Genomic DNA, 27,736 nt, shown 5'->3' on the forward strand with positions numbered 1-27,736 from the left:
GGTTATCATTTCCTTCTCCAGGGCATCTTCTTGACCCAGGGATTGAACCCAAGGCTCCTGCCACAACCCATGCATTGGCAGGCAGACTCTTTACCACGCAGCCACCTGGGAAGCCCCCAGATATTGAATATAACAAGACACAGCCAAAGAGCAATAAAAGGATTTAGGAGTTCTGAGAGACTGACAGCAACAGGGTATATGTTAAAACGTAAATATTGTTCTAATAGGTGCAAATGCATTATGTAATTTTAGGTAGAAGTGGATTCTGTTGTTGTGCCTTTGCCTTTTTCAAATCAAGATCTGTCCATAGAGGATTCTGGTTCAATGTATGTGATTACTACTCCAGCTGGACTAATCATAAAGTGGACTCATCTTACGGGGATCGTAGACATTCATTTTGGCTCTCAGTTTAACTTGTCATCCTACACAGAAGGACTCTGTGGTGAGCACTGCTTTTCAAATACCTGTTCCTTCTTCTTTTTCTTCTGTTCACATTACACAGCTTTGGCCCCTCATTCCCTGCTTTGTTTGGATTGGAGAGATGTTACTAACTCTCAGTACCTCACATGAATACTGAAGGAAACAGTCTTTCTATAAATGGAAAGGAAGAAGCAAGATAATACTGTTCAACTTGGGTGTTTTTAAGAGATACATGCTTACCACTATTGCTACAATACTGTTTGCATTCCTATTATCTCATCTTTATTAAGCATTAATGAAGTGTCAGGCATTATTTTACAAACTTTAACTCATTCGATTCTAGCAGTAGCCGTAATAAGTAGGCACCAGTGTTAATTTATAAGTGATAAAACTGAGGCATAGAATAATTAAAAACTTAACTTTGTTTCTTAGTTACTTTTTAAAGTTTGAAGTCAAAGAAAGCTTAGTTAAGTCATCTTGAAAGGTATGTTCTCAGAACCCAATGTTCTGAATATTAGTCCCAGTTTTGTTATGAAGTGTAAAGCCTAGATGTACCTTTACACTTAGGTTTCATATCATAATATCTTATATAGATACATAGTTACAAGCCAAAGGAAACAAATCAGAAATATCTCTAGGTATGTTAAAAAAATTTTTTTGACTGGTGTCTGCTAGGCTATCCCCTTTACAGATGTTTAAGTGAACATCAGTTTCCTTATCTTTTAAATGAGACTAGTAAAATCTACCTTCAAGATTGTTGTTAGAATTGAATGTGAAAGTTAATGTAAAACTCTGAAGACATTGTTTAAGGCCGTCAATAAATATTAGCTTAGCACAAATATACCTATTTTAAGCTCACTAAATATTAATTGAGTAAAACTTTATGAATGAGTTCCTGAGTATCTGACCTTATGCTTGATTCTGACGACTCAAAAGAAAGAGACCAGGTCCTTACTCTCAACAAACTGCCTGAAATACCCAAATTTCTTCTTCAAAAATGTGAAGCCTTTAGTGGAAAGTTTGGCTAAAATGGTTGATAATGTCCTTGCCTGCTTAGAGCATGCCAAACATAGCCCAGCCTCCTCTGGTGACTTAAGTTATCATTGTGGATATAGTTATTGAGTATGCATTGTATTGTGTGTACATAAAAATTCAATAGGTATTACTGAATAATAACTCAGAGACATTGGGAATGCATATTTTTTTCTGATGTATCACTTCTGTGTGCTGTGACTTCTGTTTGATTTTCATGTTTGTTTTCTTCTTTTACTGTCAGCTCGTGCTTTTATGGAGACAGTATGCTAACTGGAGTCTTAACTAATCACTACAGAGAAGGGGCTAGGGTCACCTTTTTGCTAACAAAGGTCACCCTCCAAACTTCCTGACTTCTACAGTGGGAGAGTGGTGGTTTGTTTAAAGAAAAGCAGGGTGCTGCCTGACAGAGTGGTAGTGACCCAAGTTGAGCATGGACCCCGGAATGGGAGGTCTATATTGACAACTTGTTCTACAAAGAAATGTGAGGTCTCCACGAGTGGTGGCTGCAGGGGCAATGAAAACGTGTTTTTACTAGCAATTACCTTTCCCCAGGAGAGTTAGACTTTTAAAACGGCTGTTTTACAGTATAGTTGACTTGAGGTATTTCTATTTTTGTTTGTTTGTTTTGGTTATTTATTGATTTATTTTTCGCTGTATTCAGTCTCCTGTATATTTACAGGTGTGGGGCAACTATGGCAGCAGAAACCCTTATTGATCTTGATATAACTGCTTGAGGATTAAGATTTGATACTTGAAAAAAAATGTTTAACTCATATCTTTTATAGCTAGGAGTCCTAGAAATTAAGAAAAACTTATATCTTAAAGTAGAGTGGAATTCAGGTAAGGTAAGATCAGGATCTAGGTCCATTTCTCTCTACTTCCCTTGGCTTTGCACTTGACTAGATAAAAAGTAAGTTATGCCCGCTAGTTTGGAGAATACCTCGTCAGATTTAAGAACTACTTAAATTAGGAGATAGTGGCGATAGTGAAAGAGGACTGAGACAGGATCAATCATCTCTTTCTTCTCCTATGATCTTTTCACAAATCTTGACTTCTAGGATCATGGTTTCTTTCTTACTTGGTTAAGAAAGCTCTACACTAATCCATGTGTAATTTTAAAAAAATCTATTAACATTAGAGTCAAAGGACGTAAATTTGGTACTTGATTCAGTAAATTATTTATTCATTTTAAAGCAGTTATTGAGTTGATTTATTTCTGCTGCTGGCTATATTAGGTTAAAGTGAAAAGAATTTTCTTCTAAACATCACACATCTTTTTAGGAAATTGCAATGAAGATCCAGATGACGATCTAAGGATGCAAAATGGCACAATCATTACAAATATGGAAGACATAGAATTGTTTATTAAGAGCTGGGAAATTGAGAAATCATTTGAAGTGACAACAAGAAGGCCTGTGAGAAACTGTACTGAGCATGACTGTAGTCACTGCATTGAGTTATTAAATAGAAGAGTTTTCATCCCATGCCATGATAAAGTAAGCTGAAAGCAACCATAAATCAGAACTGCTGTGTTAGACGTGTTGAGAGTAAAAGCCAATAAATTCTTGCTCTTGCCATGATGTTCTTCCACTAAGAATAGTTCATCCCCAGGGGAATTCAAAATCATTTACTGTTTATTGACTTACAGAACAGGAAGAATAACTTAACTTTTCCCCCATGTATTTTTATGAACTGTATCTCCAGCTTTCAAGAAAAATGAGACTTTGTCCTATGAATAAATTCCCATAGAGGAAAGAGATGAATGCTACTTGATAACCCAGCATAAAGTCCAAGACAGTGAGGCTTCAGGCAGCTGTCAGGTGTATGGCCTCTCAGGCGTGTACTTGTAATAGAATCTGCCACATGGTCAATCTAATTGCTCTCTCTTAGTCTCTGACTTCCTGACTTTAGGTGACTGGTAGATATTTACACAACCCGTATTGTTTAAAAAAGGATCCATTGTTAGAAACAAAGGACAAGCAGATGCAGCATCTCATGAATCATTAAGTGAAACGTTTATGAGTATCAAGCACCTGCTAGGTGCTGTGATAAACTCCTGTGATGCAAAGATGAGTCAGACCCTCTCCTCACTCTCCAGAAGTCTGGAAGGAAGGCAAGTCCGTGAACAGATTCATCACAGACACACTGCGGAGATGAATAGGAGCCCACGTTAGAAGCCTTCCCAGAGTTTCAGACATTTGAATTATTTGGAAGGATGTTTGCCAGGAGAGAAGAGGAGGAAGGGAGACCGAGGCAAAGGAAACAGTATGACAGGAGCTGGGTTGCTAGAAATGACTGCGTTAGGAAAACATTGAAATAGCTTAATGCAAGACTACGGGGAGGGGTCTGGGAAGGAGAGTGAGTGAACTGTCCAAGCAGGACTTCACTCTGCAGTATCTTCCATGCTCCTCCAGTGATTGTGGATGCCATAGACCTCAGCCTGTCCTGTGAGTTTTCTGAGGGAAAAGGCAAAGGATGTGAAGTCATGGGATAAAAATGGTGTATCTTTCCGGGGCTTCAGTTTTACTCAGAGATTTGCAGGCAAATACATTTTAAATGTTTATGTTTTAAAGTGCATGTGTATAAAAATGAAAAAAAATTGCAAATAATTTTAAACTCATTTCAGTGCCATTGTCATCTATCTTTTTAAAGCATAACAACTTTCAAAAATTGCTTTTTTAACTGGGAACTTATAAGATTGATTATTAAATCAGGAGACTTTTCAGCTTGACTATTCAAGGCATAGTGAAGCAACACAGGATACCATTTAATCTGTGATAGTCCCAGCTTTCCCTTCAGATCGTCCCAGTGAATTTGACGGCAAAAGAAGGGGTATTGTTTATTTAGTTTTCCTACCTCTAATATTCATCCTCGTTTGCAAATGTCCACATAGTAGGCAGATGATCTTTTGAAAATGGAAACACGATTGGATTATTTCTCTACCTAAAATCCTTCGGGGTCTTTCACTTACTTTTAGAATACATTCTTAACTTCTCATCAGGGCTTATAATTTCCTTTGTGCTTTGGCCTGCCTTCTTTTCCAGCTTCCTCTTGTCTACATTTTTCTGGTTGTCTAAGGTCCAGGCATTTCAGTCTCCTTTCAGTTGTTTCACTATTTCGAGATTTTCCTGTGAATGGGCTTTTATGCCTACAGTGTCCTAAGCTGGAACACTGCTCTCCTCTGATCTCTTTAAGCATGGTGACTCCTCTTTAGGTTCTAGATAGAGGCTTTAGCTGTGAGATCCACAAGAACAGGTTTGTTTTAGTCACCTTTGTATTATTTATGCATAGTAGGGTGCCTGATATGTAGTTAGGTGCCCAATAAATTGTGGAAGGATGCATAACTGAATGGATGAATGGAGGATACAGGAGAATCAGCTTTTGTGGGTTTAGTAGAGAAAGGATACAATTTTTTCATATTGAACAAATTAAGTCGTGTGGGACTTTAAGGCTAAAATACCCAGAAAAATTTTGAAGCCATTCTAGATCTCAGAAGAGACTAGTTGAATCCAGAGATTGGATTTGGGGAGTTATTAGTATAGGGAGTTTCTAAAATAACAATGACTCATATATGATGTGCCAGGGTCTGCTCTGAACACTTTCCAAATATTATCTCACAGCAGTCTTAAGTAGTAGTAGGGTTTTTATTAACTCTATTTAACTTACGAAGAAACTGAGGTGAAGATGTAAATGCCCAAGATGGTGGTAGAAACTGGGGAAATGGATGAGCCCAGGAAGAACATCTGTAGTGAATAGACAGGGCTATGGAAGAAAGTGTTAAGTTGCTCAGCTGTGTCTGACTCTTTGCAACCCCCATGGGCAGTAGCCTGCCAGGTTCCCCTGTCCATGGGATTCTCCAGGCAAGAATACTGGAGTGGGTTGCCATTTCCTTCTCCAGGGGATTTTCCTGACCCAGAGACTGAACACATCCCCCACACTGCATGGAAAAAGGGTCTAGACAAATATTCAGAATGAGGCAGGAAGAGAAGGCAACAATGAACAGACGAAAAGGCCCCAGAGTGCGGTGCTGTCAGAGTCAAAGGAGAGGGTCAAGAAACAGGGGGGCGTGCACGGCATCATAGGCCTCTGGGAGGTCGAGGAGGGTTTACAATATCAGTGTCCCTGGATTTGGCAAGTAGGGGGCCTCTTGATGATCAAAGCAAGTATTCCATGCTAAATGAAATGTTTGGAAACTGAGAAGATTCAATAGTTGAGACTAAAAAGGAGGTAATGTCTTGGTTTTTATAGATATGGACCTTGTATAAGAAATAATGGCATAAGAAAAATATCAAGTATTTTTACCTGATACTTTGCCCTGTCTAAATAGAGCATCTGAATATAGATGCTCAATATGTTTGCTGAATAAATGAGTAGAAAATAATGTAGTAAATATTGTTACAAGTTAAATTATTTAGATTTCAGGTATCTCTAGGTCAAAACGAAATATAATCTGTAGAAAAAAATGAGTTCCTAATTAAGTTGAGGCATGATAAATTATGCAAATTGTTTGACCAATGTTCAATATTAGTCCATAATTTTTGGAGAAGCTTTTATAACCTTATTTAATGAGCAATGCCATCTAAGAAAGCTGTGAAAAAAGTGAAAGTGTTAGTCACTCAGTTGCATCCAACTTTTTGTGACACCATGAATTGTAGCCTGCCCTGCCCCTCTGTCCATGGATTTCTCCAGGCAAGAATATAGGAGTGGGTAGCCATTCGTTTCTCCAGGGAATCTTCACGACACGGGGATCGAACTCGGGTCTCTTGCATTGCAGGCCGATTCTCCACTGTGTGAGCCACCAGGAAAGAAAGCTGTTGGAGCTTTTAATGTTACATATAATGGATCAAAGTCTTATTCAGTACATAAAAAAGAGGATATAATCCAAAGTGTAATATCAGAAATAGATTTTTGCTAGGACCACATACTCAATTTCTTTTCCATCTTTGTAAAATAGGTTTATTTGTAACATAAACAATTTTGTAAAATAGACAATATTTGGGGTTTCCCAGGTGGCACTAATGGTAAAGAACCTGCCTGCCAGTGCAGGAGGCGTAGGAGACGCAGGTTCGATCGCTGGGTCAGGAAGGTCCCCTGGAGAAGGCACGGCAGCCCACTCCAGTGTCCTTGCCTGGAGAATCCAAGGCACAGAGGAGCCTGGTGGGCTACAGTCCATAGGGTCTCAAAGAAGCAACTTAGCATGCACAGACAACATTTGTCTTATCTAAACTGTGTGTTTAAACAATTATAAATTCAGAAGTGACATCTAATACTATGAAAATTTAAAGCTCTCAGGCAAAGAGGAACTGTTATGAATACTGACTTCCTACTACCTTTTGATTCTCCAAATAGTTTTAGTCTTGGAGAATCAAAAATCAGTCTAGCTTAGGGCCTTCAGTTCAGTCCAGTTCAGTCACTCAGTCATGTCTGACTCTTTGCAACCCCATGGATGGCAGCACGCAAGGCTTTCCTGTCCATCACCAACTCCCAGAGCCTACTCAAACTCATGTGCATCATGTCAGTGATGCCATCCAGCCTTCTCATTCTCTGTCGTCCCCTTTTCCTCCCTCCTTCAATCTTTGCCAGCAGCAGGGTCTTTTCCAATGAGTCAGTTCTTCTCATCAGGTGGCCAAAGTATTGGAGTTTCAGCTTCAGCATCAGTCCTTCCAGTGAATATTCAGGACTGATTTCCTTTAAGATTGACTGGTTAGATCTCCTTGCAGTCCAAGGGACTCTTGAGAGTCTTCTCCAACACCACAGTTCAAAAGCATCAATTCTTCAGTGCTCAGCTTTCTTTATAACCCAACTCTCACATCCATACCTGACCACTGGAAAAACCAAGGCTTTGACTAGATGGACCTTTGCTGGTAAAGTACTGTCTCTGCTTTTTAATATGCCATCTAGGTTGGTCATAGCTTTCCTTCCAAGGAGCAAGCATCTTTTAATTTCATGGCAGCAGTCACCATCTGCACTGATTTTGGAGCCCCCCAAAATAAAGTCTCTCATTGTTTCCATTGTCTCCCCATCTATTTACCATGAGATGATGGAACTGGATGCCATAATCTTAGTTTTCTGAATGTTGAGTTTTAAGCCAACTTTTTCACTCTCCTCTTTCACTTTCATCAAGAGGGTCTTTGGTTCTTCTTCTGCCGTAAGTGTGGTGTCATCTGCGTATCTGAGGTTACTGATATTTCTCCCAGCATTCTTGATTCAGCTTGTGCTTCATCCAGCCCAGAGTTTTTCATGATGTACTCTGCATAGAAGTTAAATAAGCAGGGTGACAATATACAGCCTTGATGTACTCCTTTTCCTATTTGGAACCAGTCTGTTGTTCCATGTCCAGTTCTAACTGTTGCTTCTTGACCTGCACAAAGATTTCTCAACAGGCAGGTAAAATGGTCTGGTATTCCCATTTCTTTAGAATTTTCAACAGTTTGTTGTGATCCACACAGTCAAAAGCTTTGGCGTAGTCAATAAAGCGGAAGTAGATGCTTTTCTGGAACTCTCTTGTTTTTTCAATGATCCAACAGATGTTGGCAATTTGATCTCTGGTTCCTCTGCCTTTTCTAAATCTAGCTTGAACATCTGGAAGTTTATGGTTCACATATTGCTGAAGCCTGGCTTGGAGAATTTTGAACATTACTTTGCTAGCGTGTGAGATGAGTGCAATTGTGTGGTACTTCAAACATTTTTTGACATTGTCTTTCTTTGGGATTGGAATGAAAGCTACCTTTTTCCAGTCCTGTGGCCACTGCTGAGTTTTCCAGATTTGCTGGCCTATTGAATGCAGCACTCTCACAGCATCATCTTTTAGGATTTGAAATAGCTTAACTGGAATTCCATCACCTCCACTAGCTTTGTTCGTAGTGATGCTTCCTAAGGCCCACTTGACTTCACATTCCAGGATGTCTGGCTCTAGGTGAGTGATCACACCATCATGATTATCTGGGTCATGAAGATCTTTTATGTACAGTTCTTCTGTGTATTCTTGCCACCTCTTCCTAATATCTTCTGCTTCTGTTAGGTCCCTACCGTTTCTGTCCTTTATTGTGCCCATCTTTGCATGAAATATTCCCTTGGTATCTCTCATTTCCTTGAAGAGATCTCTAGTCTTTTCCATTCTATTGTTTTCCTCTATTTCTTTGCATTGATCACTGAGGAAGGTTTTCTTATCTCTCTTTGCTATTTTTTGGAACTCCACATTCGAATGGGTATATCTTTCCTTTTCTCCCTTGCCTTTAGCTTCTCTTCTTTTCTGAGCTATTTGTAAGGCCTCCTGAGACAACCATTTTTCTTTTTGCATTTCTTTTTCTTGGGGATGGTCGTGATCATTGCCTCATGTACAGTGTCATCAACCTCTGTACATAGTTCTTCAGGCACTTACTTCATCAGATATAATCCCATGATATAATCCCATGAATCTATTTGTCACTTCCACTGTATAATCCTAAGGGATTTGATTTAGGTCATCAGATACATAAAATAACATAACTTATCCCAGGCCACAATGTGTCTCTAGGTTTCACCACAAGACTTTTGTGAAAAGATGTGGATCAACTATACCTATTTTTGGAACTATGAATGTGATGCCCTTTCTGCATATGTGGCTGTATGCAACAAGTTTGACATTTGTATTCCATGGAGAACACCTGATTACTGCTGTAAGTAGTACACTGCAAACTGTATTTTCCAACAATCAAATAACATTTCAGTTTTTTTGTGTGCGTGTCTTTCTTTTTATTTTCATCACGAAATAATTTTGTAAGAATAAAATGAATGTAAATGTAACCTATAGTTAGAGGTCATCACTCCCCCTTAAGCACCTTTTGTTTTTATCCTGGTATAAATTTAAAGTAAGGGGGAGGATCAAGAAGGTGGCGTAGCAAGACCCTGAATTTCCCTCCTCCAACAGACATACCAAAATTACAGTTACTTACAGATGAACTATCTATACGACTGACCTGAAGACTAGCAGAAAAGATATTTCACAGATAAAGAGATAAGAAAAGAACACCACCAGAATGGGTGGGAGAGGCAGAGATACAGTATGGTCAGGACCCACACCCCTTGGTCTGTGACCCACGAACAGAAGGTGTACACCACGGTAGACCTCCTTCTTAAGAAGTGAGAAGTCTGATTCCCACATTGGCCTCCCCAGCCTAGAAGTCCTGCACCAGGAAGACGAGTTCCCAGAACTTCTGGCTTTGAAAACCAGTAGTACTCTTGGCTAGAAAATCCCATGGATGGATGGAGGAGCCTGGTAGGCTGCGGTCCATGGGGTCGCTAAGAGTCAGACATGACTGAGAGGCTTCACTTTCACTTTTCACTTTCATGCATTGGAAAAGGAAACGGCAGCCCACTGCAGTGTTCTTGCCTGGAGAATCCCAGGGATGGGGGAGCCTGGTGGGCTGCCATCTAAGGGGTCACACAGAGTCAGACATGACTGAAGCGACAGCAGCAGCAGCAGCAGCAAGGCTTATGCTGGGGAAAGCTGGAGACCTATAGGAAACAGAGCCTCTGCCCTTAAAGGAAATGCACAAAATCGCCTGTGCTCCCAGTCCCAGGGCAGAGGAAGTAGTCAGGAAGGACCCTGGGTCAGAACGACTTGCTGGTCTTGGAGAGCCTCCAGGAGAGGCAGGAGGCACCTAGGACTCCCCTGGGAACGGAGATGCTGACAGCATCCATTTCGGGAGCTGATTCTGTGATCACACTGGCACTGGCAAAAGACTGTTTTGGAATCCTTCCCTCGTCTGTTAGTTCCAGAAGCTTATCTGCCCTCCAGTGAGCCAGACCCAGCCTCAAGCCTTTTAGGATCTGCAGACAGCCATGCAGAAAGCCTGCCCCAGCCTCCAGGGTCCCCCAGACACTGAGGCATTGCACCCTGGCCACGGGCCAGCCTGGCCCACCAGGGCACCCATGGTGGCTGGCGCTGCCACCGCTGAGGCATGCACACAGGCTACGTAGGGGGCGCTGCTAGAGCACATAGCTCTATAGACCAGAGAGAAGCGTGCCCTGATAACAAAAAGCAGAAAAAGACACCAAAGAAAAGAAAATTACAGATCAATATCACTGATGAACATAGATACAAAAGCCCTCAACAAAACATCAGCAAACTGAATTCAGCAAAACATTAAAAGAATCATGCATTCTGATGAAGGGATTTACCCTAGGGATGCCAGTGATGCTTCAGCATCTGCAATCAATCATTATGATAAGCCACATTACCCAACTGAAGAGTAAAAATCATATCCATAGTTTAAAAAAAGATGTTTTTGACAAAATTCAGCCTCCACTGATGATAAAACTCTCTCAACAAGCCGGGTACAGAGGGAACATAGCTCAACATAATAAAAGCCGTATTTGATAAAACTACAGCTAGCATCATACTCAACAGTGAAACTTTTTCATCTCCCCCTCCCCAGATAGAATAAAATACATAGAAAAAGAATATATTGGAGCCTCTAGTTCCATGATTCCACTTCAGAAATAAGGCAGCTCCTGGTGTCCTCTCTCCAGGCCTCTCCTCTCCCTGCAGACCCAGTTCTTGTTCAGTTGCTCAGCCGTGTCTCTTTGTGACCCCATGGACTGCAGCATGCCAGGCTTCCCTGTCTGTCACCAATGCCAGGAGCTTGCTCAAACTCATGTCCATCAAGTCGGTGATGCTATCTGACCATCTTGTCCTCTGTCGTCCCCTTCTCCTCCTGCCTTCAGTTTTCCCCAGGATCAGGGTATTTTCCCCCAGAGGTAATCACTATTCAAGGGTGGGGTTGCTTGATTCATTGGGAACATATGACATCTTCAGTATCACTAGATTATGAAATCATTCTCTGCTAATATCTTACCAGTTTATGCCCCCACCCTCTGCATGTTCATTTTTTTATGAGTATGACTTTTTAAGATCACATAAAAGCAACATGAATTCTCTGAAACATCATTTAGAAACTGCTCAGCAACAGTAGTTTTTTTTGACAGTGAAGGATTAAGCCTAAACATGTGGCATTTTTCTTTTTTAGGGCTTGGTCGAGTTGCATAGTTAAAACATATTTCTGTTCTTATTCTGAGTGGACCGCTGGATCTCTTCCCACTGCACAGGGCAGTAACTTCATAATGGTTGACTCTATATTTATGCCAACCAAAGTTGGGCTGCGTATTGGTAGTATTTATTTGATATAAATCAGATGAACTTTCCCCACTGTGACATAATACCAGTTGGACACCTGGAAGATGCTCAAAAATACTCACTGATTGTTTTGTCTCTAATTTATGGTTACATAATGCTGAAAAATGGATTTGGAAGAGGCTGAGAGTGTGCAAAAATTTACTTTCAGAGACAAAACTGACATTTCTTCCTCTTACTAGAATTCAAGTAGGTCACTTTTATCATTACCAAATTCTGTCCTTGGTTATTCATAGCTCTGACTTGTCCAGAGGGGAAGGAATATCAACCCTGTGTGCGACCTTGTGAAGCAAGAACATGTCTGAACAGATGGTTCTATGAACATTCTTCATGTTTGAATTTAAGAGAAGACTGTGTGTGCAAAAATGGAACCATTCTTCATAGGCCGGATTCAACCCAGTGTATTCCAGAGAAAGAATGTGGTAAGCAGAAAAGTAAAACAACACCTTAGGGGCCCAGGAAATAAACAAATAAGACTTTTTAGACTTTTTTTAAATCTTGGAGAAATGTGCTGAGAAGGATTAATCAAAGTTCACCTAAGTGTTGGAAAGGAAACAAGTATGTTGTTCAATTGTAATATGATTTCAATCAAAGTTGCCAAAATTGGGGGATTCAGTGGTAATATGTTTTATTTCTACTTATGCCGATAATAACCAGAAAAGAATATGGCAAATTAAGAATGAAGAGAACAGTATGTGGACTCAATTGAAATTCCAGTTATTTCATGTATTAATGATTCTGCTTTACATGAGTCTGAAATTGCGCATCTGCAAAATGTGGAAAGTAATAGGACTTATACCACAAGGTTAGTGTGAGGATACATAAAAAAATAGAAGGAATTTTGCAACAGTGCCTAGAGAAAAATAAGCACTCAAGAAGTTTCAGAAAGTGCTATTATCTGAGAGAAAACATCCAGTATTTCTGCTTTCATTTTCAACCTATTTTATTTTGACACATAGTCTCTAAGGTGGTTGTGGATTTGAAAAAGTACAAAATTGAGAAAACTGCCATACAGCACTTTTTATCTATCACAAGAATCGTTGTTATGGTCAAAAGTAGAGAATAATTAAAGGGAAAGGCAAGTAGAAGCAAAATGCATATAAAGTTTCAGAAACAACTTTGTATTTGCCATTGAGAGAATATTTGTGGAAGAATTTGAGAATACACAGGCACGCTTATATATCTTTTTAGGGGCCTGAGAGATTGGTTTGGTCGTAAATAAAGAAAAGTTCATTGGAAGCTTGGAATATGGTGGTCACTTCATTTATCTTTATTATCCTTAAAGAACTACTAAAGGGCTATATTTGTTGTTAAGTAAAATGTTCATGATAAAATGACCAGAATCATTAAACAGTATTTGCTTGACTGCCTACTTCTCACATTTAGATTTTAAAGCTGGAATCTTTTGAATTTTGATTGACAAACATGTTGATGTGAGGTAGAGACTACTTTATTTTCTAATACTACTCAATTTTTGTAGTTAATATTTTAAAGCTAATTTAAATTTATGTTACTGAGTTTGTTTAAGTTAAATAAATTGTACTAGCAAGACTTAAAGTGAATACAAAATAATTAACAGATCATCTTATTTGTAGAAGAGGTCATGCAAATTTACAGATAGTAGTAGAAGGGAAAAATATTTTCCATGGACTACAAAAAGTTCATTAAAGAAAAATGTAAGCTAGTAGTTGGTGAGCAAAAAGAAGAAGCTGCGAAAAGCTAGGTAACATGACAGGTTATCTGTGCCCCTGGACCAAGTCACAGTCTGAAATCAAAACATCACAGCTTGATTTATTTTCATGCCCAAGTCCTAAGTGATATAACATTGACTGTCTTTTTAAGCGTGCACTGACAGTGAAGACCAGCCTCGAACTGCTGGTGAAGTTTGGAATGGGGGCATTGACGAATGTGCCCTGTACAAATGTTTCGCGAATGGAAGCATTATTCCCATAGAACCTGACTGTGATGAACAGCCCTCGCCAGTTTGTGAACGAGAAGCTGAAGTCGTCCTGGGCTTCGTTGATAGGTGGACCTGCTGTTCAAAGGAAGTTTGCAGTATGTATGCAGGCTGAAGCCTTATAGCCTATTAATGCCACAAAATATGTTGATATTCTTTGAGAAAAAACAGGGCATGTATGATGCTTGGTGTTAAAAAAAAATGTCCAGGGTTAAAGTAACTATTGCCATAAGTTACACTTTCTCAAAGCAACTTTTACCTCATTATAGTTTTGTTGATTTTGCAAACGGACATGCAAAACTCTAGCTATTATAAATTAATAACATTCTGAAAGACATAACAACAAAAGGGTCTGGGAGTCTTTGACTTATGATAACCAGGGTCAAAGACAATAATCGGTAACCTTAAATCTGCTGCCTTTTCACATATGACCATTCTGTGAGCTGAATGGGTTTAATTGCAGTGTAAAAACATGATAATGAGAATCCTTTTCCTGCTTTAAGTTAGAACCTCAGGATTTTAGTTGTGTACACAATTTTTTTTATATTTCTGATTATTTCCAGGATGTGACATGACTTTGTGTGAAACTGCCATTCCAACATGTACAAATAGTCAAAAACTGGTTGTTGGTCATAGCCCCATTTCTTGCTGTCCACAGTACCAATGTGGTGAGTAAACAACTAGGAAAAGTGAGATTCATTGTTCACTCAGAGTAGAGGATTAGATTCTCATTTTTGTGTCTACAAAAAAATTTATCAAACAGATTGTTTGCAGAACTGTCTTGCTAAAGGTAGTTTTTTTTAAACCTATGACTTCTTTGTAAATGTGTATATATATGAACTTTAATTATATTTATTATATATAATATATATGAGTTCACTTTAGAGATCTTAATTTTAGTATAAATATGTATTTTAAGTGTATACATTTGTATGTTTTAAATATAAAAAATCTGCTGTTTCCTATATATTTCTGCTGATATTTTATAGCAGTGTATATACATATATATACACACAAACACATACATGTATATAGATGATTAATCATGTATATATGATTAAGGTAAAGTATATATATTTTTTAAATGTATATTTACATATATTTTTATGTAAAATATTTATTTTTATATTAATAAACTGCTATTGCCTATATATTTCTTCTAAGATTAAGATTTTTTTAAATGAACTAATTATTACTAACTTCAAAGAGAAATGAACCACACTATTTCATTTATTCATCTTTCTCTATATAAATTTCCAAATAACTTGGTGTTTTTGCAGAATGTGACCCATTCAAATGCCCCACAATTTCAATACCAGAATGCAGAGAAGATCAATTCATGATTCAGGTTCAAGAGGAAGAGACTTGCTGCTTTTCTCCTCTCTGTGGTAAGTATTTTGTGAGATAATTTCTTGGAAGAAGAGGAAAGATCAAAGGAAAATCTCTTATATGATGTGAATTTCATGGAACTCATGGTAATCAATATTCTGCCAATATACTCATAAAATTCAACTAGATTAAAGTGGTAGAAAAAAAAAGATATAGCATTTTAAATGATTATTGACAATTATTACAATTAGTACTACTTGTCCCTATTGACAGACTATGTATATAAGTCAAAACCTAATCAAAGATAATACAATCAATTAAAAAATAAAGCTACCACATAGTTCTTTTTAGAGAAAAAATTTAGTCCTGACTTTCCTGAAGAACTAAGTAAATAAAGGACTCTACTTTGCAGTGTAGCTCTTTAAAACTTCATCTGCTGTATAGGATATGTATAAGCACAATGATGTCGAAAGAGAAATGAAAGGTGTCTAGAAAAGGACTATATTTGGTGCTGTATATTCTGTCTGATGAACTGGACTTTCAAACATAAACAGTTCTCTCTTTTTCATTTCATTGGGGAATTATCATATCAAAGACTGGTGATTAATGTAGGTTTCAGATGAACCCATGTAGATCACAGCACTTCTTTGTGTATAATTTAAGTTTCTTTGACTGCAGTGGCAACAACTGATTGATTCCGCATAGCCTACACACCATCAATTATTGGGAGAATTGGGGGATCAAGATTTTGTAGGATTGAGATGAATCAGAACAGCCAAACCCTGGGAAGGAGAGAAACCAGCTTCTTTAGGTGGCAGTCACTAATGATTGAGTCGGCCACATCCATTTATTTCCTGTCTTGATGTGCCTCTATGACTCAAATGGTATAGAAAGATATTCTGACTCATCTAAAGTGGGTTTTTCCTACACAAAGACTGATAAGAATGAGGCACCTTTATTTAGAGTCACTCCAAGACTGTGTGGTTGGGGCATTTCCTCAGATTCATTGAGAGTTATCATCAAAGCTGGAAGAAGGATACTAAGAGTTCAGAAGAACATGTGCCTACATGTTCATCCATAATTGGAGTAATTGTTCATCCTAATTGTTCATCCATATATTGGAATAATCAAGAGTAGTGAATTAAGAAAAGTTAAGTAAATCAATGGTATTTTTTAATCCTAGTAAGAACAAATTACTCCTGAGATCTCAATGTCCTGTACTTCTGGTAAGATGGTTCTTCTTATATCGTGGTGCTTGGGAAAGTATAAAATAATACATTCAGATAATATTATTTTTATGACCAAATAAGGAGGTCTGTTTTCTAAATCCTTATTTTCCTTGTTTCCTGTTTAGTTTTATATAATGTATTTTGTTTTGACTTTATATGTGTACAGTCATTTGACCTTCTAACTAGTTTGTTTTTAGCTCAACCATGACTTTGCCTTTTTGTTTCATCTTTAGTTTGCAAACCTTGCACTGAACCTATTCCACTGTGTACTGACGGAGAATTTCTCACTGTGGATCTTAATACTACACACTTCTGTTGTCCTCAATATTACTGTGGTAAATATATTTTAATTAATTAAAAATATTTAGATATGTTTGGCATTTAAGAAGTCCAGTGCCTCTTTTTACAATTTGTTTAAAGCTAATTTTTATTTGTTTTGTTTGTTTAGTCTTGGCTGCACTCAGCCTTCATTGCTGCCTGCGGGCTTTCTCTAGTTGTGGCGAGCAAGGGCCGCTCCTCACTGCAGTGCCCGGGCTTCCCACTGGGGTGGCTTCTCCTGCTGCAGAGCATGGACTGTAGGCATGTAGGCTGCATTAGTTGTGGCCCATGGGCTCTAGGGTGTGGGCTCAGTAGTTGTGAGGCTCAGGCTTAGTTGCCCATTGGCACATGGGATCTTCTCGGACCAGGGACCAAACCCATGTCCCCTGCACTGTCAGGCAGATTCTTAACCACGCATCACCAGGGAAGGCTCAGGCCAGTGCATGTTAGTTGTACGGTTATGTCAGACCTTAGCTGATTTCTAGTATATTAAATACAGAGTGCTTCTCGGACAATTTTGTTACCTCCCCAAAATAGATTAGCTATGAGGTTTCTCCTCATCCTAGACTTTCTAGATTTCCAAGTGATTCCATATCCTTTTCACTTCCTTTCTCTTCTTGACCCCTGCCATTTCTCAGGGCTCTTGACCAAAGGAGCATGTCCTAGCTGTACTGCTATTGTCTTATCTGCTTGCGAGTCCTTTGTTCTGTCCTTATCGACACATTGCAATTGGGTGGTAGGCGGGCAGCTCTGGGGAGATCCCAGTACATCAGTAACGGCAGTGGATGATAGCTAGTGAATGATAGCTAATGATAGCTAGCATTTAAATGAAGTTAATCTTTACCCATGTTATTTCTTAAATTTAGTGTGTGAGCCAAATCTTTGTCCTATGCCTCTACTCATCTGTGCAGAAGATATGAATCTTGTGAAAGAAAATGTATCTGGTCAATGTTGTCCAACATGGCATTGTGGTAACTAATTTTTATATTTTAAAGTCTTATTACGTTGTATTAGTATATTATGATCAATATAAATATGTTGATTTTTGCCTTTTAGAATGTAGCTGTGAAAATCTTGTTATGCCAACTTGTGAAGTGGTAAGAGCACATATTTTGACTGAATTTTAATATAATATAAATCAATTTTTTCTTCCTTTATTTCTTTCATTTCTGATTTCTTCTCAGAGTAAATGGAATTATTCTCTTTAAGTTGTAATGAAGTAAATTAAAAGAAATCTGCTTTGATATAGAGAGCAGTCAACATTTTATATTTTATTAGAGATTGGAAGTTCAGTTCAGTTCAGTCACTCAGTTGTGTCCGACTCTTTGTGACCCCATGGATGCCAGGCCTCCCTGTCCATCACCAACTCCCGGAGTTTACTCAAACTCATGTTCATTGAGTCGGTGATGCCATCCAACAATCTTATCCTCTGTCGTCCCCTTCTCCTCCTGCTTTCAATCTTTCCCAGCAGCAGGGTCTTTTCCATTGCGTCAGTTCTTCACATCAGGTGGCCAAAGTATTAGAGTTTCAGCTTCAGCATCAGTCCTTCCAATGAATACTCAGAATTGATTTCCTTTAGGATGGACTGGTTTGATCCCCTTGCAGTCCAAGGGACTCTCAAAAGCCTTCTCCAACACTTCTCCAACACAGTTCAAAAGCATCCATTCTTTGGCGCTCAGCTTTCTTTATAGTCCAATTCTCACAACCATACATGACTATTGGAAAAACCATAGCTTTGACTAGACGGACATTTGTTGGCAAAGTAATGTCTCTGTTTCTTAATATGCTGTCTAGGTTGGTCATAGCTTTTCTTCCAAGGTGCAAGTGTCTTTTAATTTCATGGCTGCAGTCACCATCTGCAGTGATTTTGGAGCCCCCAAAAATTAAGTCTCTCATTGTTTCTATGGTCTCCCCATCTATCTGCCATGAAGTGATGGGACCGGATGCCATGATCTTAGTTTTCTGAATGTTCAGTTTTAAGCCAACTTTTTCACTCTCCTCTTTCACTTTTATCAGGAGGCAGTTTAGTTCTTCTTTGCTTTCTGCCATAAGTGTGGTGTCATTTGCATATCTGAGGTTATTGGTATTTCACCCGGCAATCTTGATTCCAGCTTGTGCTTTATCCAGTTCAGCACTTCACATGATGTACTCTGCATATAAGTTAAATAAGTAGGGTGACAATATATAACCTTGATGTACTCCTTTCCCAATTTAAAACTAGTCTGTTCCATGTCCAGTTCTAACTGTTGCTTCTTGACCTGCACAAAGATTTCTCAGGAGACAGGTAAGGTGGTCTGGTATTCCCATCTCTTTAAAAATTTTCCACAGTTTGTTGTGAGCCACACAGTCAAAGGCTTTAGCATAGTCAATAAAACAAAATAATGTTTTTCTGGAACTCCCTTGCTTTTTCAATGATCCAATGGATGTTGGAAATTTGATCTCTGGTTCCTCTGCCTTTTCTAAATCCAGATTGAATATCTGGAAGTTCATGATTTACATACTGTTGAAGCCTGGCTTGGAGAATTTTGAGCATTCCTTTGCTAGCGTGTGAGATGAGTGCAATTGTGCAGTAGTTTGAGCATTCTTTGGCATTGCCTTTCTTTGGGATTGGAATGAAAACTGCCCTTTTTCCAGTCCTGTGGCCACTGCTGAGTCTTCCAGATTTGCTGGCATATTGAGTACAGCACTTTCACAGTATCATCTTTTAGGATTTGAAATAGGTCAACTGGAATTCCATCACCTCCACTAGCTTTGTTCGTAGTGATGCTTCCCAAGGCCCATTTGACTTCGCATTCCAGGATGTCTGGTTCTTGGTAAGTGATCACATGATCATTTTGTCCTATGGTGCCTGAATCCTCTGGTCTTATATCTACATAAGTTCACTGGTCTAAAATGAAGCACAATATTGAAAATATATTATCTCAATATTGAAAGTGTTCCCAGTGATTCTTTTAGAAAGTGTACTAATAATACATTTGTTTCAGAGGAGGAGGAGGTATAAATAGGTAACTAGTTGTCTGTACCTTCTTAGGAGTTATCTATGAACACGCAAACCTTCTAGGATTTACAAAAATTTAACTTTTAGAAACAATAATTATGACTCTGGTATCACTTATTTAACTATTTTAGATGGACACTTATGGATATGGATATCCATTATATGTATAACCATTATATCCAAGTATATGGATAATCATTAGATATGACACTTTGCAAGTCTTTTTATTTTTTCTTTAAATATTTACCTCTATGATATGCCTCTAAGAGTTGAGATAGATAATATATTCCTGGCCTTATCTATCAAAGAAGACATGTTTGGGCTTCCCTCATAGCTCAGTCAATAAAGAATCTGCCTGCAATGCAGGAGACCCGGGTTCAATTCCTGGGTCAGGAAGATCCCCTGGAAAAGGAAATGACAACCCACCCCAGTATTCTCGCCTAGAGAATCCCATGGACAGAGGAGCCTGGCAGGCTACAGGCCACAGTGTTTTTTTTTTAAAGTATCTTGTCTTTGACACTGAAACAAATATTTAATAATATATTTCTTTTTTACTAACAGCTTTATTGAAATATAATTCCCATATCATACAATTCAGCCATTTAGAGTGTGAAATTAAATGGTTTTTATTTTGCTTACAGATTGTGCAACCATCAGTACAATCAATTACAGAAAAATTGTGTTACCCTCTGCCCCAGGAAACTCTGTACCTCTTAGGAGTTACTAGTGTCCCTCAAAACTCCCTCAACCTAGGAAATCACAATATATTCTCTATCTCTATAGATTTTCTTATTCTTAATATTTCATTTAAATGAAATCATATAAGATGTGGTCTTTTGTGATTCCTTTTGCTTAGCATAAGGTTGTCAAGATTCATCTGTGTTGTAGCATGTATCAGTACTTCATTTCTTTTCTTACTCTTAAATAATATTCAATTTTATGGATATAACCAGACATTTGTCCAAATAAAATATGCAGTGGACAAGAGCACTTGCAGAGTTCCTTAACATCATTAGCTATTAGTTAGTGACTCAGATGGTAAAGATCTGCCTATAGTGTGGACCAAATTTGATCCCTGAATCCGAAAGATCCCCTGGAGAAGGGGGTGGCTACCCACTCTGGTATTCTTGCCTGGAGAATTCCATGGACAAAGGAGGCTTGCAGTTCAGTCCATGGAGTCACAAAGAGTCAGACACGACTGAGTCACTAACCCTTTCACTTTTTCAAATGCAAATCAGAACTACAGTGAGAGATCACTTCACACTCACTAAAATGACAGATATTAGTACATGTTGGCAAGGATGTGGAGAAATTGGAAACTTCATGCTCTGCTGTGGGAATACAAAACTAGCTGCTTTGGAAGACAGTCTGGTAATTACTCAAAAGGTTAAATATATAGTTACCATGTGACTCAGCAATTCCACTCCTAAGTATATATCCATGAGAAATGAAAACGTGTGTCCACACAAAGATTGAATGTTCATAGTGGCACCATTCATAATAGCTAAAAAGTGGAAACATTTTGAGGTGATTTTGCTATGACTGTAAAGGGGAGGGATGCTTGCTTGAGGATAAAAAAAAATACCATTATATTTGATTAATATTAAGTATTGGTAGAACAATCAAGGAGGTATTTCCTCTGATTGACATTGGGTACTTATGAGAATAAAAGTGTAACTAAATCTGTGAGTAGGATCTCAGAGGAAACAAGTTAGGAACGAAGATGAGGAGATTTAAGCCTAAACTTGAGCGGACACTGTGGGCATTGTGCTCTAACTATTGGAAAACAGGTAAGTGACTTAAAAAAGTTAGTGAGAGCCTACTTACTTATCTAATCTTTTGGAATAGTTTATGCAGTGGGAGAGCTTGATTTATTACTATTTTTAACTCTATATTTCTAATATTTTATTTCTAGTCCCACTGGAATTGTATACTGACTAAAAGTCATAAAAACATCAAATGTGTTAATGTTTATGAAATTACTTTGCAATCCATAAAGCACTATAAAAAGTAGAATATTACTTTTTGGAGGAAGTGCCTTTTATATTTTACTATGAATTTATCTGAGTTATTTTTTGTGTTGATAATCAAATTAGCGTTTATTACTGTCATATGAAAATTAAAGATACCCAGGAAAAGTTGATGTTTAAAATACAATTCTTGAAACTTTAGGCCTGAGTCCTACTTGAGAAGAACCAATACAGTTTTCCTAGTAAAGAAAAGTTTAAGCGTTGGTCATGACAGCAATTTCCTTACTATCTTGCCTGGAAGATGTCATGGACAGAGGAGCCTGGTGGGCGATACTCCATGGGTTGCAGAGAGGCAGACACGACTCAGCAGGCAGCAGCGCGGAGCAGAGAGAGAGAGAGATTATAGCGCTTCCTGTACATCAGCTTATGTGAAGCCCTTATATATGTTGATCCATTTGTTTCTTTCAACAGTTCTAAGAGGCAGACAGTATTGTCGCCATTTTGTAAATGAGGAAGGTGAGGAGCAGACTCCTTACGTAACCTGCCCTCGATCACACAGCTAGTAAGTAGCAGAGCAAGGCTGGCAGAAGGGCGGTGTTGCTCCTGAGCCTGGGTTATTAATCGTTCCCCCTTCTGCTCTTGTTTTATATGCTACAGCAGCGTTGCTCTGTGCATACGTCAGAGTTCTGGACCACCTCTATAGAGCAGAGCGAGAACATTTTCCTCAAGAGAAGTTTCTACAATTAGTAAACATTCTCTTATCTTGAATTGCCCACTAGAAGCTCCGAGTCAAACAATATAATTTTAAAGTTAGGACAAACCATAAAGATCGTCTTATCCATCTCCACTCATTTAATAGCTAAGGAAAGTAAGGTTTAGACAGACTATGTGGTCTATGATCATGTTGCTTATTGTGAGTTTTTTCCTTAGGTTACTAATTATGCTGGGTTAATCAAAGCTTGTTCCCGATCAAATATTTACTATGAAGTTGCTGTGTGGTTGTGGGGTAGGATACTTATTAGATGTTATATTGTGTATTTTTTTCAATGGTAATACAATAAACTATGTTGGTAAGTCATATAATAATAATAATATCTTTCTAATAGGGAGAATTTACTGCAATAGACTACAACTTTCAGAGTGACTGTGGATGTGTACAGTATCTCTGTGGTAACTATGTCTTTGAAACTTTTAAATGATAATCATATTATTGGTATATTCACTATTAAAATTAAAAATTAAATTAATTTTAGTTTTTAAAAAATTAAAAATTATTTTTGAGATATATTACACATTTTAAGCCATGCCAGTTTTTGAGTATAAAAAGTGTACTTTTCATTCTTTAATTTCCTCTTGTGTAATATTCCTAAATGTTCTGAGAAACTTCATAAGTGAAGTCGCTCAGAAACTTGTTAACAAGACATAAAAATTATTCTTTTTCAGAGGCTTCACAGAATCTAAAGTTGATGCCAAGTTTCTTTCTTGTGTATATAATTGAATTTAAAAATAGATAACATATAAAAGTGAGAGATTTTTGTTCACTCTTGTATTATTATTGATGTTGACACTGCATGGCATAAGGTTGATTTTTCTATGAAATAACAAATCTTCATATTAAGTAGGTTAATAGAAAATAAACATTTGTTCAATAGCTTGAAACTTTGGCATTTTTATATGAGAGAGGAATTAAGCCCAGCATTGGCAAGGCACAAAGAGTTTCTGAGCTGAATTCTTCATTACTATTCTAGCCTACCTAAAGCCACTTTCAAAGATATGATAGCGCATTAAATCAGCTACCTTCACTGTAAAGGATGACTTATATAATTATATATTTTGCAGCACAATAAAATTGAAAAATTTTCTCTCAGAATAACAAAAACATGAAACATCATGCAATCCCTTCATGAAGAGGCCTACTGTTATTGATTTATATTTTTGCCTTCATTTCTATCCATTCCCCCAAATTGTCATGTTATGTTTCCAGAGGAGGGAATAGCAAGTAGCTTGATGATCACTTTAGGCTAAAATTCTAGAATATGCTATATATTATAGATTTTAGAGAAAGTTCAAACAGTAAATAGTAGTTGAGTTTATATATAATTTCTTACTGTATGTTAAAGAATAAATGTCACATTCATTATTAAGTGAACTCTTGAGCCATTAACAATATATAAGGTTAAAGATCTTTAATGGTTTTTTAAAAAATTGCACATCACAATAAAAACATAGTCTTAAATAAAAGTTCTATTGATTGATTAATAAAAAAACCTGAATATCATACTTTTTGTTGACTTTTTATCTTTTCTTAGAAAAGGATGATGTGTGTGTATTTCAAGAAATATCAGTATTGAATCCTGGCCAATCTATGATAAGGTATTTGGAAGGGGATTTTTGTTACATGGTAGAGTGTCTTGAAGAAAAAGATAACCATACAGGCTTCCACACTTTGAACTTTACAATGGTGAATTGTTCAAAAGAATGTGATATTGTAAGTATTTTTTCTAAGTCATTCTGGTACAAGCTAATTAATCTTAAAATGGCAGCTGTAGAATTTGAACAAGTAAATACTCTATAATTTAAAAATATATACTTAAATAGTGCTTTAAAAATCTATCAATTTGTAATGTATCTATATAATACAGTATCCTTTTCCTGTGTATAACCTTGAGTTTCAGGAATCTTATTTTCTTTTCTTTTTTTAAAATTATTTATTTATTCACGTATTTGGTTGCATTGGGTCTTAGTTGTGGCACATGGGCTTAGTCGCCTCATGGCATGTGGAATCTTCCTGCACCAGGGATTGAACCCATGTCCTTGCATTGCCAAGCAGATTCTTAACCCCTGGGCCACAGGGAAATCCCAGGAGTTTTATTTTCTATACAGCTTGTTTGACCTGAGCTTTTTACATCTGCTTGATGAATCTTGGATGTTAACAACTACTTCACCTCCAATACAGCTATATAAAGTTATTTGATATGCCTCAAATTCAACCTTAGAAATGCTTACAGATATTCTAAGAGAGCATAATTTTTAAAATTTCTTTTTAGTTGGAGGATAATCACTTTACAATGTTGTGTTGGTTTCTGCCACACATCAACATGAATCAACCATAGTATGCATATGTCCTCTTCCTCCTGACCCTCCCTCTGAGAGCATATGTTATAATGGGAAGCACTTTCAGAATTATTTCATTAAAAATATCAGTACTGTTCTTTGCTAATTCAAATTATTATCACTATGCACAGCACCAGGTATATACTCCATCTCCAAGTGATTATGATTGTTGTGGTACCTGCAAAAATATATCCTGCAAATTTCAAATGGAAAATGGAACAACAGTTATATATGAGGTATGAATTACTTCGTTCCTGAAATGTATTCCTCTGGAGGGTGGCGCTCCATGCTATTTTCTGAATAAGGTGTTCACATAAATTTGAAAAATCTCTCTCTCTCTCACACACTGTTCTACATACAGTAAGTACACCCAATGCAGAGCACACTTGCAACACACAAGACATGGTTAACATTTTAAAGTCCGTGATTCTTTGTCAGATCCTTACTTTCCCCCCAGATGTTAGGAATGGGCTTTGAGAAATGTTGAGTTCTAATAATTAGAACAACGGAAAAGAGTGTTATTTTATTCACTCATTTGAAATGAAGCATTTTAACAAAAGTATGAAACTCAAGATGTTAGTACTTTAGTATTTCAGGTATTGAAGATTTCAGTAGGTAAGAAATAAGAAAAGATTTAAGATATTCGAAAAATTTTAAAAGAAGATTTCAAGAGTAATGAGTGCTGTATCACACCTTTCCATAATATAATAATTATTCAGAATTCTTCCATTATCTCATAATAACTCTATGTAGGTTTGCAGACTGACCCACTCTTCCCTTTTTTAGAACAGAAGAAGGAAACCATGTAATTTTAGTACAGTTATTCGTGAGGTCATCAGATTTAGGAGGGTCACAAATTCTGATTATAATTTGCGTTACCTGAGGATAGTTCCAATTTATTATTGCTATCCTTAAGTTTTTCCATTAATAGTTTACTTATATGGAGGTCTTATTTATGGTATTCTTAATTACATGGAATTAGCTATATACCCAAAAGGAAAACAGATTTCTCCAATCCTGTGCATTTTACTAAGTAAGAGAAAGTTAACAATTATCTTATTTTATAACAATATAATGTATGCTTATTGTCCATTTGTTTTATAATTATGTGAAAAATAGTGTTATTGATTTAAATAATGTTGATATTATTTATCTGTTTAATCATAGCAATGTTTCTGCTTCATATTATATTTTTTAAAGAGGGAGTCTTGAAAAAGCAAGCTTATAAAAATAATGAGAAGACAGGTGTCAGTGAGAGAAATGAATCAGAGGTTACTTGAAAATATACAGTTATGTGGGGATTTTAGTAAAGAGGAAAATAAACTCTATAGATGTCAATAATACAGAAACTATTGGTGTATATAATCAGTATTCACAGTGATAACTCTCACATTTAAATAAAAGATTAAATTATGTTTAGAATATTTATAATGAACACAAGTCATATAGGTAAATATTCATCAAGATTGTTATAATAACTCTTGGCTCTTTCAAAGATAAGTTTTATTTATCTAGAAATCTAATTCCTATGGAACAAATAATTTTTGATTCCAGATAAATTTGAATGTACTATTTGAATTGAATATTAGAATTAATATTTGATTTTGAATGTTTTATCTTCTTTTAGACCTGGACTTGTAGATCTTTTCCAGTTGAGGTTCATAGAGGATCTGAAGACATTTATAAATTAAAATAGAATCTACAGAAAGGGAAGCTTGTAAGAATTTTTGCTGGTCCACAAGGAATCTTCAAGTCAGAGTTTAACTAACGTTTTAAAATTTGGGTTATAAAAAATATATAGATTAACAATTACAGCCTAATAATTATAGTATAATTAGTTTCAGCTGATTTTATTTGTAAATAGGAATTCTGAAATCAGGAGTTAAATAAACAATTACTATCTTAAAAATTTGTTAAAGAATAGGGATACATTTAAAAATAACCAGAGGGTATAGAAAACTAGAACTATAAGTGAATAATCACTATCATCCAAAGATTTTTAAATTTTTTGGTGATAAGGGAGTAGAAGAAAAAACAAACATGCCTCAAGTGAGGAGTCATATTAACTAATATGATTTGTTGTTTTATAATTAGTGAGGGAATATTAGAGCAAGACCTTTGACACTTGGCCAAATTAGATAACTAATTTTGTAATAGAAAAAGACGCTGAGTTGCTTCTTTCCTCTCTATTGTTTTGTTCCACGTTTACCTCTCAGTTATAGTATGAAACCAAACACACCCACCCACCTGCCACATACACATATTTTTAATCATTTTAGATAGGTTTAGGTACAGTTCCAGACAGATATTTTATGTCACAAGAAGCTCTCTAAATCTTGACTTGACTTTTGATTCAGTAAGATGGGAAACATTATACTTATGAAATATAGCAGATTTTAATAAGCAAACAGAATCTTTCTCTTTTATTTTTAGGAGGGGAGCACCTGGCACTATAATTGTACAACATTTGAATGTGTTAAGACTGATGAAGGGGCAATGATTCTTAACTACAGTATGGTCTGTCCACCTTTTAATGAGACTGAATGCAAAATGGTTTGTACTTTGTTATAGCCAAGAAAATTTAGCATTAAATATAATTTTTAAAATGCATATTAATATGTTTTCCAAGGTCATACATACATGGTTTATTTATTTTGGTAAATGTTTTATTTTCATATATACATAAAAGTTTGATTATATTTCCTGTTTGACAGTTTGAGTTGTACATGGCACTCCAAATAATTTTGACTCTCCCTGAGTGGACATGATACTATCTCTGGGTTTTTAATATGTAGACCAAAGGATTATTGAAAAATCTTTTGATTAGCCGACTTAGCCTCTCTTTCAATATGGATTAATAAACTAATTGATCTGAACTTGGTCAAGTTTCTCTTACTTAAACACACAGCAGATTTTTGATGTCATTTGCTTTTTAATGCATGCTGGCCTAAGTGAACTTTGTCACAGATTCTCTGAGCATGGGTCACTGTGAAGCTCAACTTATGCCAGAGCATAGCTGATCCTTCAGTTTTGCTCTTCCAATTCCTTATTCTCCCAGAGAAGAGCCCGTTGGGACAGTAGATTTTTGAAAGTCACATAGTTTTTTAAAAAGATTCTTGTAGCCTTAATTATTTAGGAAATAATAATCCCTAATGAAAAGTAAACTTTATTCTATTGTGTGAGGCAGTATTT

The 27,736-nt window shown here is 36.8% G+C and overlaps 1 protein-coding gene across 1 annotated transcript in view; it reads left to right on the top strand.

Annotated features, from left to right (window-relative positions):
* The window catches only part of OTOGL (otogelin like), a 170,891-nt gene that overhangs the window by 132,854 nt on the left and 10,301 nt on the right, over positions 1 to 27,736 (top strand). The window contains 14 exon segments of the mRNA XM_065935470.1: positions 253 to 442; positions 2,737 to 2,951; positions 8,972 to 9,113; positions 11,866 to 12,051; positions 13,472 to 13,684; positions 14,150 to 14,254; positions 14,867 to 14,974; positions 16,378 to 16,479; positions 17,329 to 17,433; positions 17,519 to 17,559; positions 22,537 to 22,600; positions 23,740 to 23,918; positions 24,676 to 24,780; positions 26,978 to 27,097. Coding sequence (XP_065791542.1) covers positions 253 to 442; positions 2,737 to 2,951; positions 8,972 to 9,113; positions 11,866 to 12,051; positions 13,472 to 13,684; positions 14,150 to 14,254; positions 14,867 to 14,974; positions 16,378 to 16,479; positions 17,329 to 17,433; positions 17,519 to 17,559; positions 22,537 to 22,600; positions 23,740 to 23,918; positions 24,676 to 24,780; positions 26,978 to 27,097 — 1,875 coding nt within the window.

This window comes from Muntiacus reevesi, chromosome 4, assembly GCF_963930625.1.
Source record: "Muntiacus reevesi chromosome 4, mMunRee1.1, whole genome shotgun sequence".
Classification (NCBI taxonomy): Eukaryota; Metazoa; Chordata; class Mammalia; order Artiodactyla; family Cervidae; genus Muntiacus; species Muntiacus reevesi.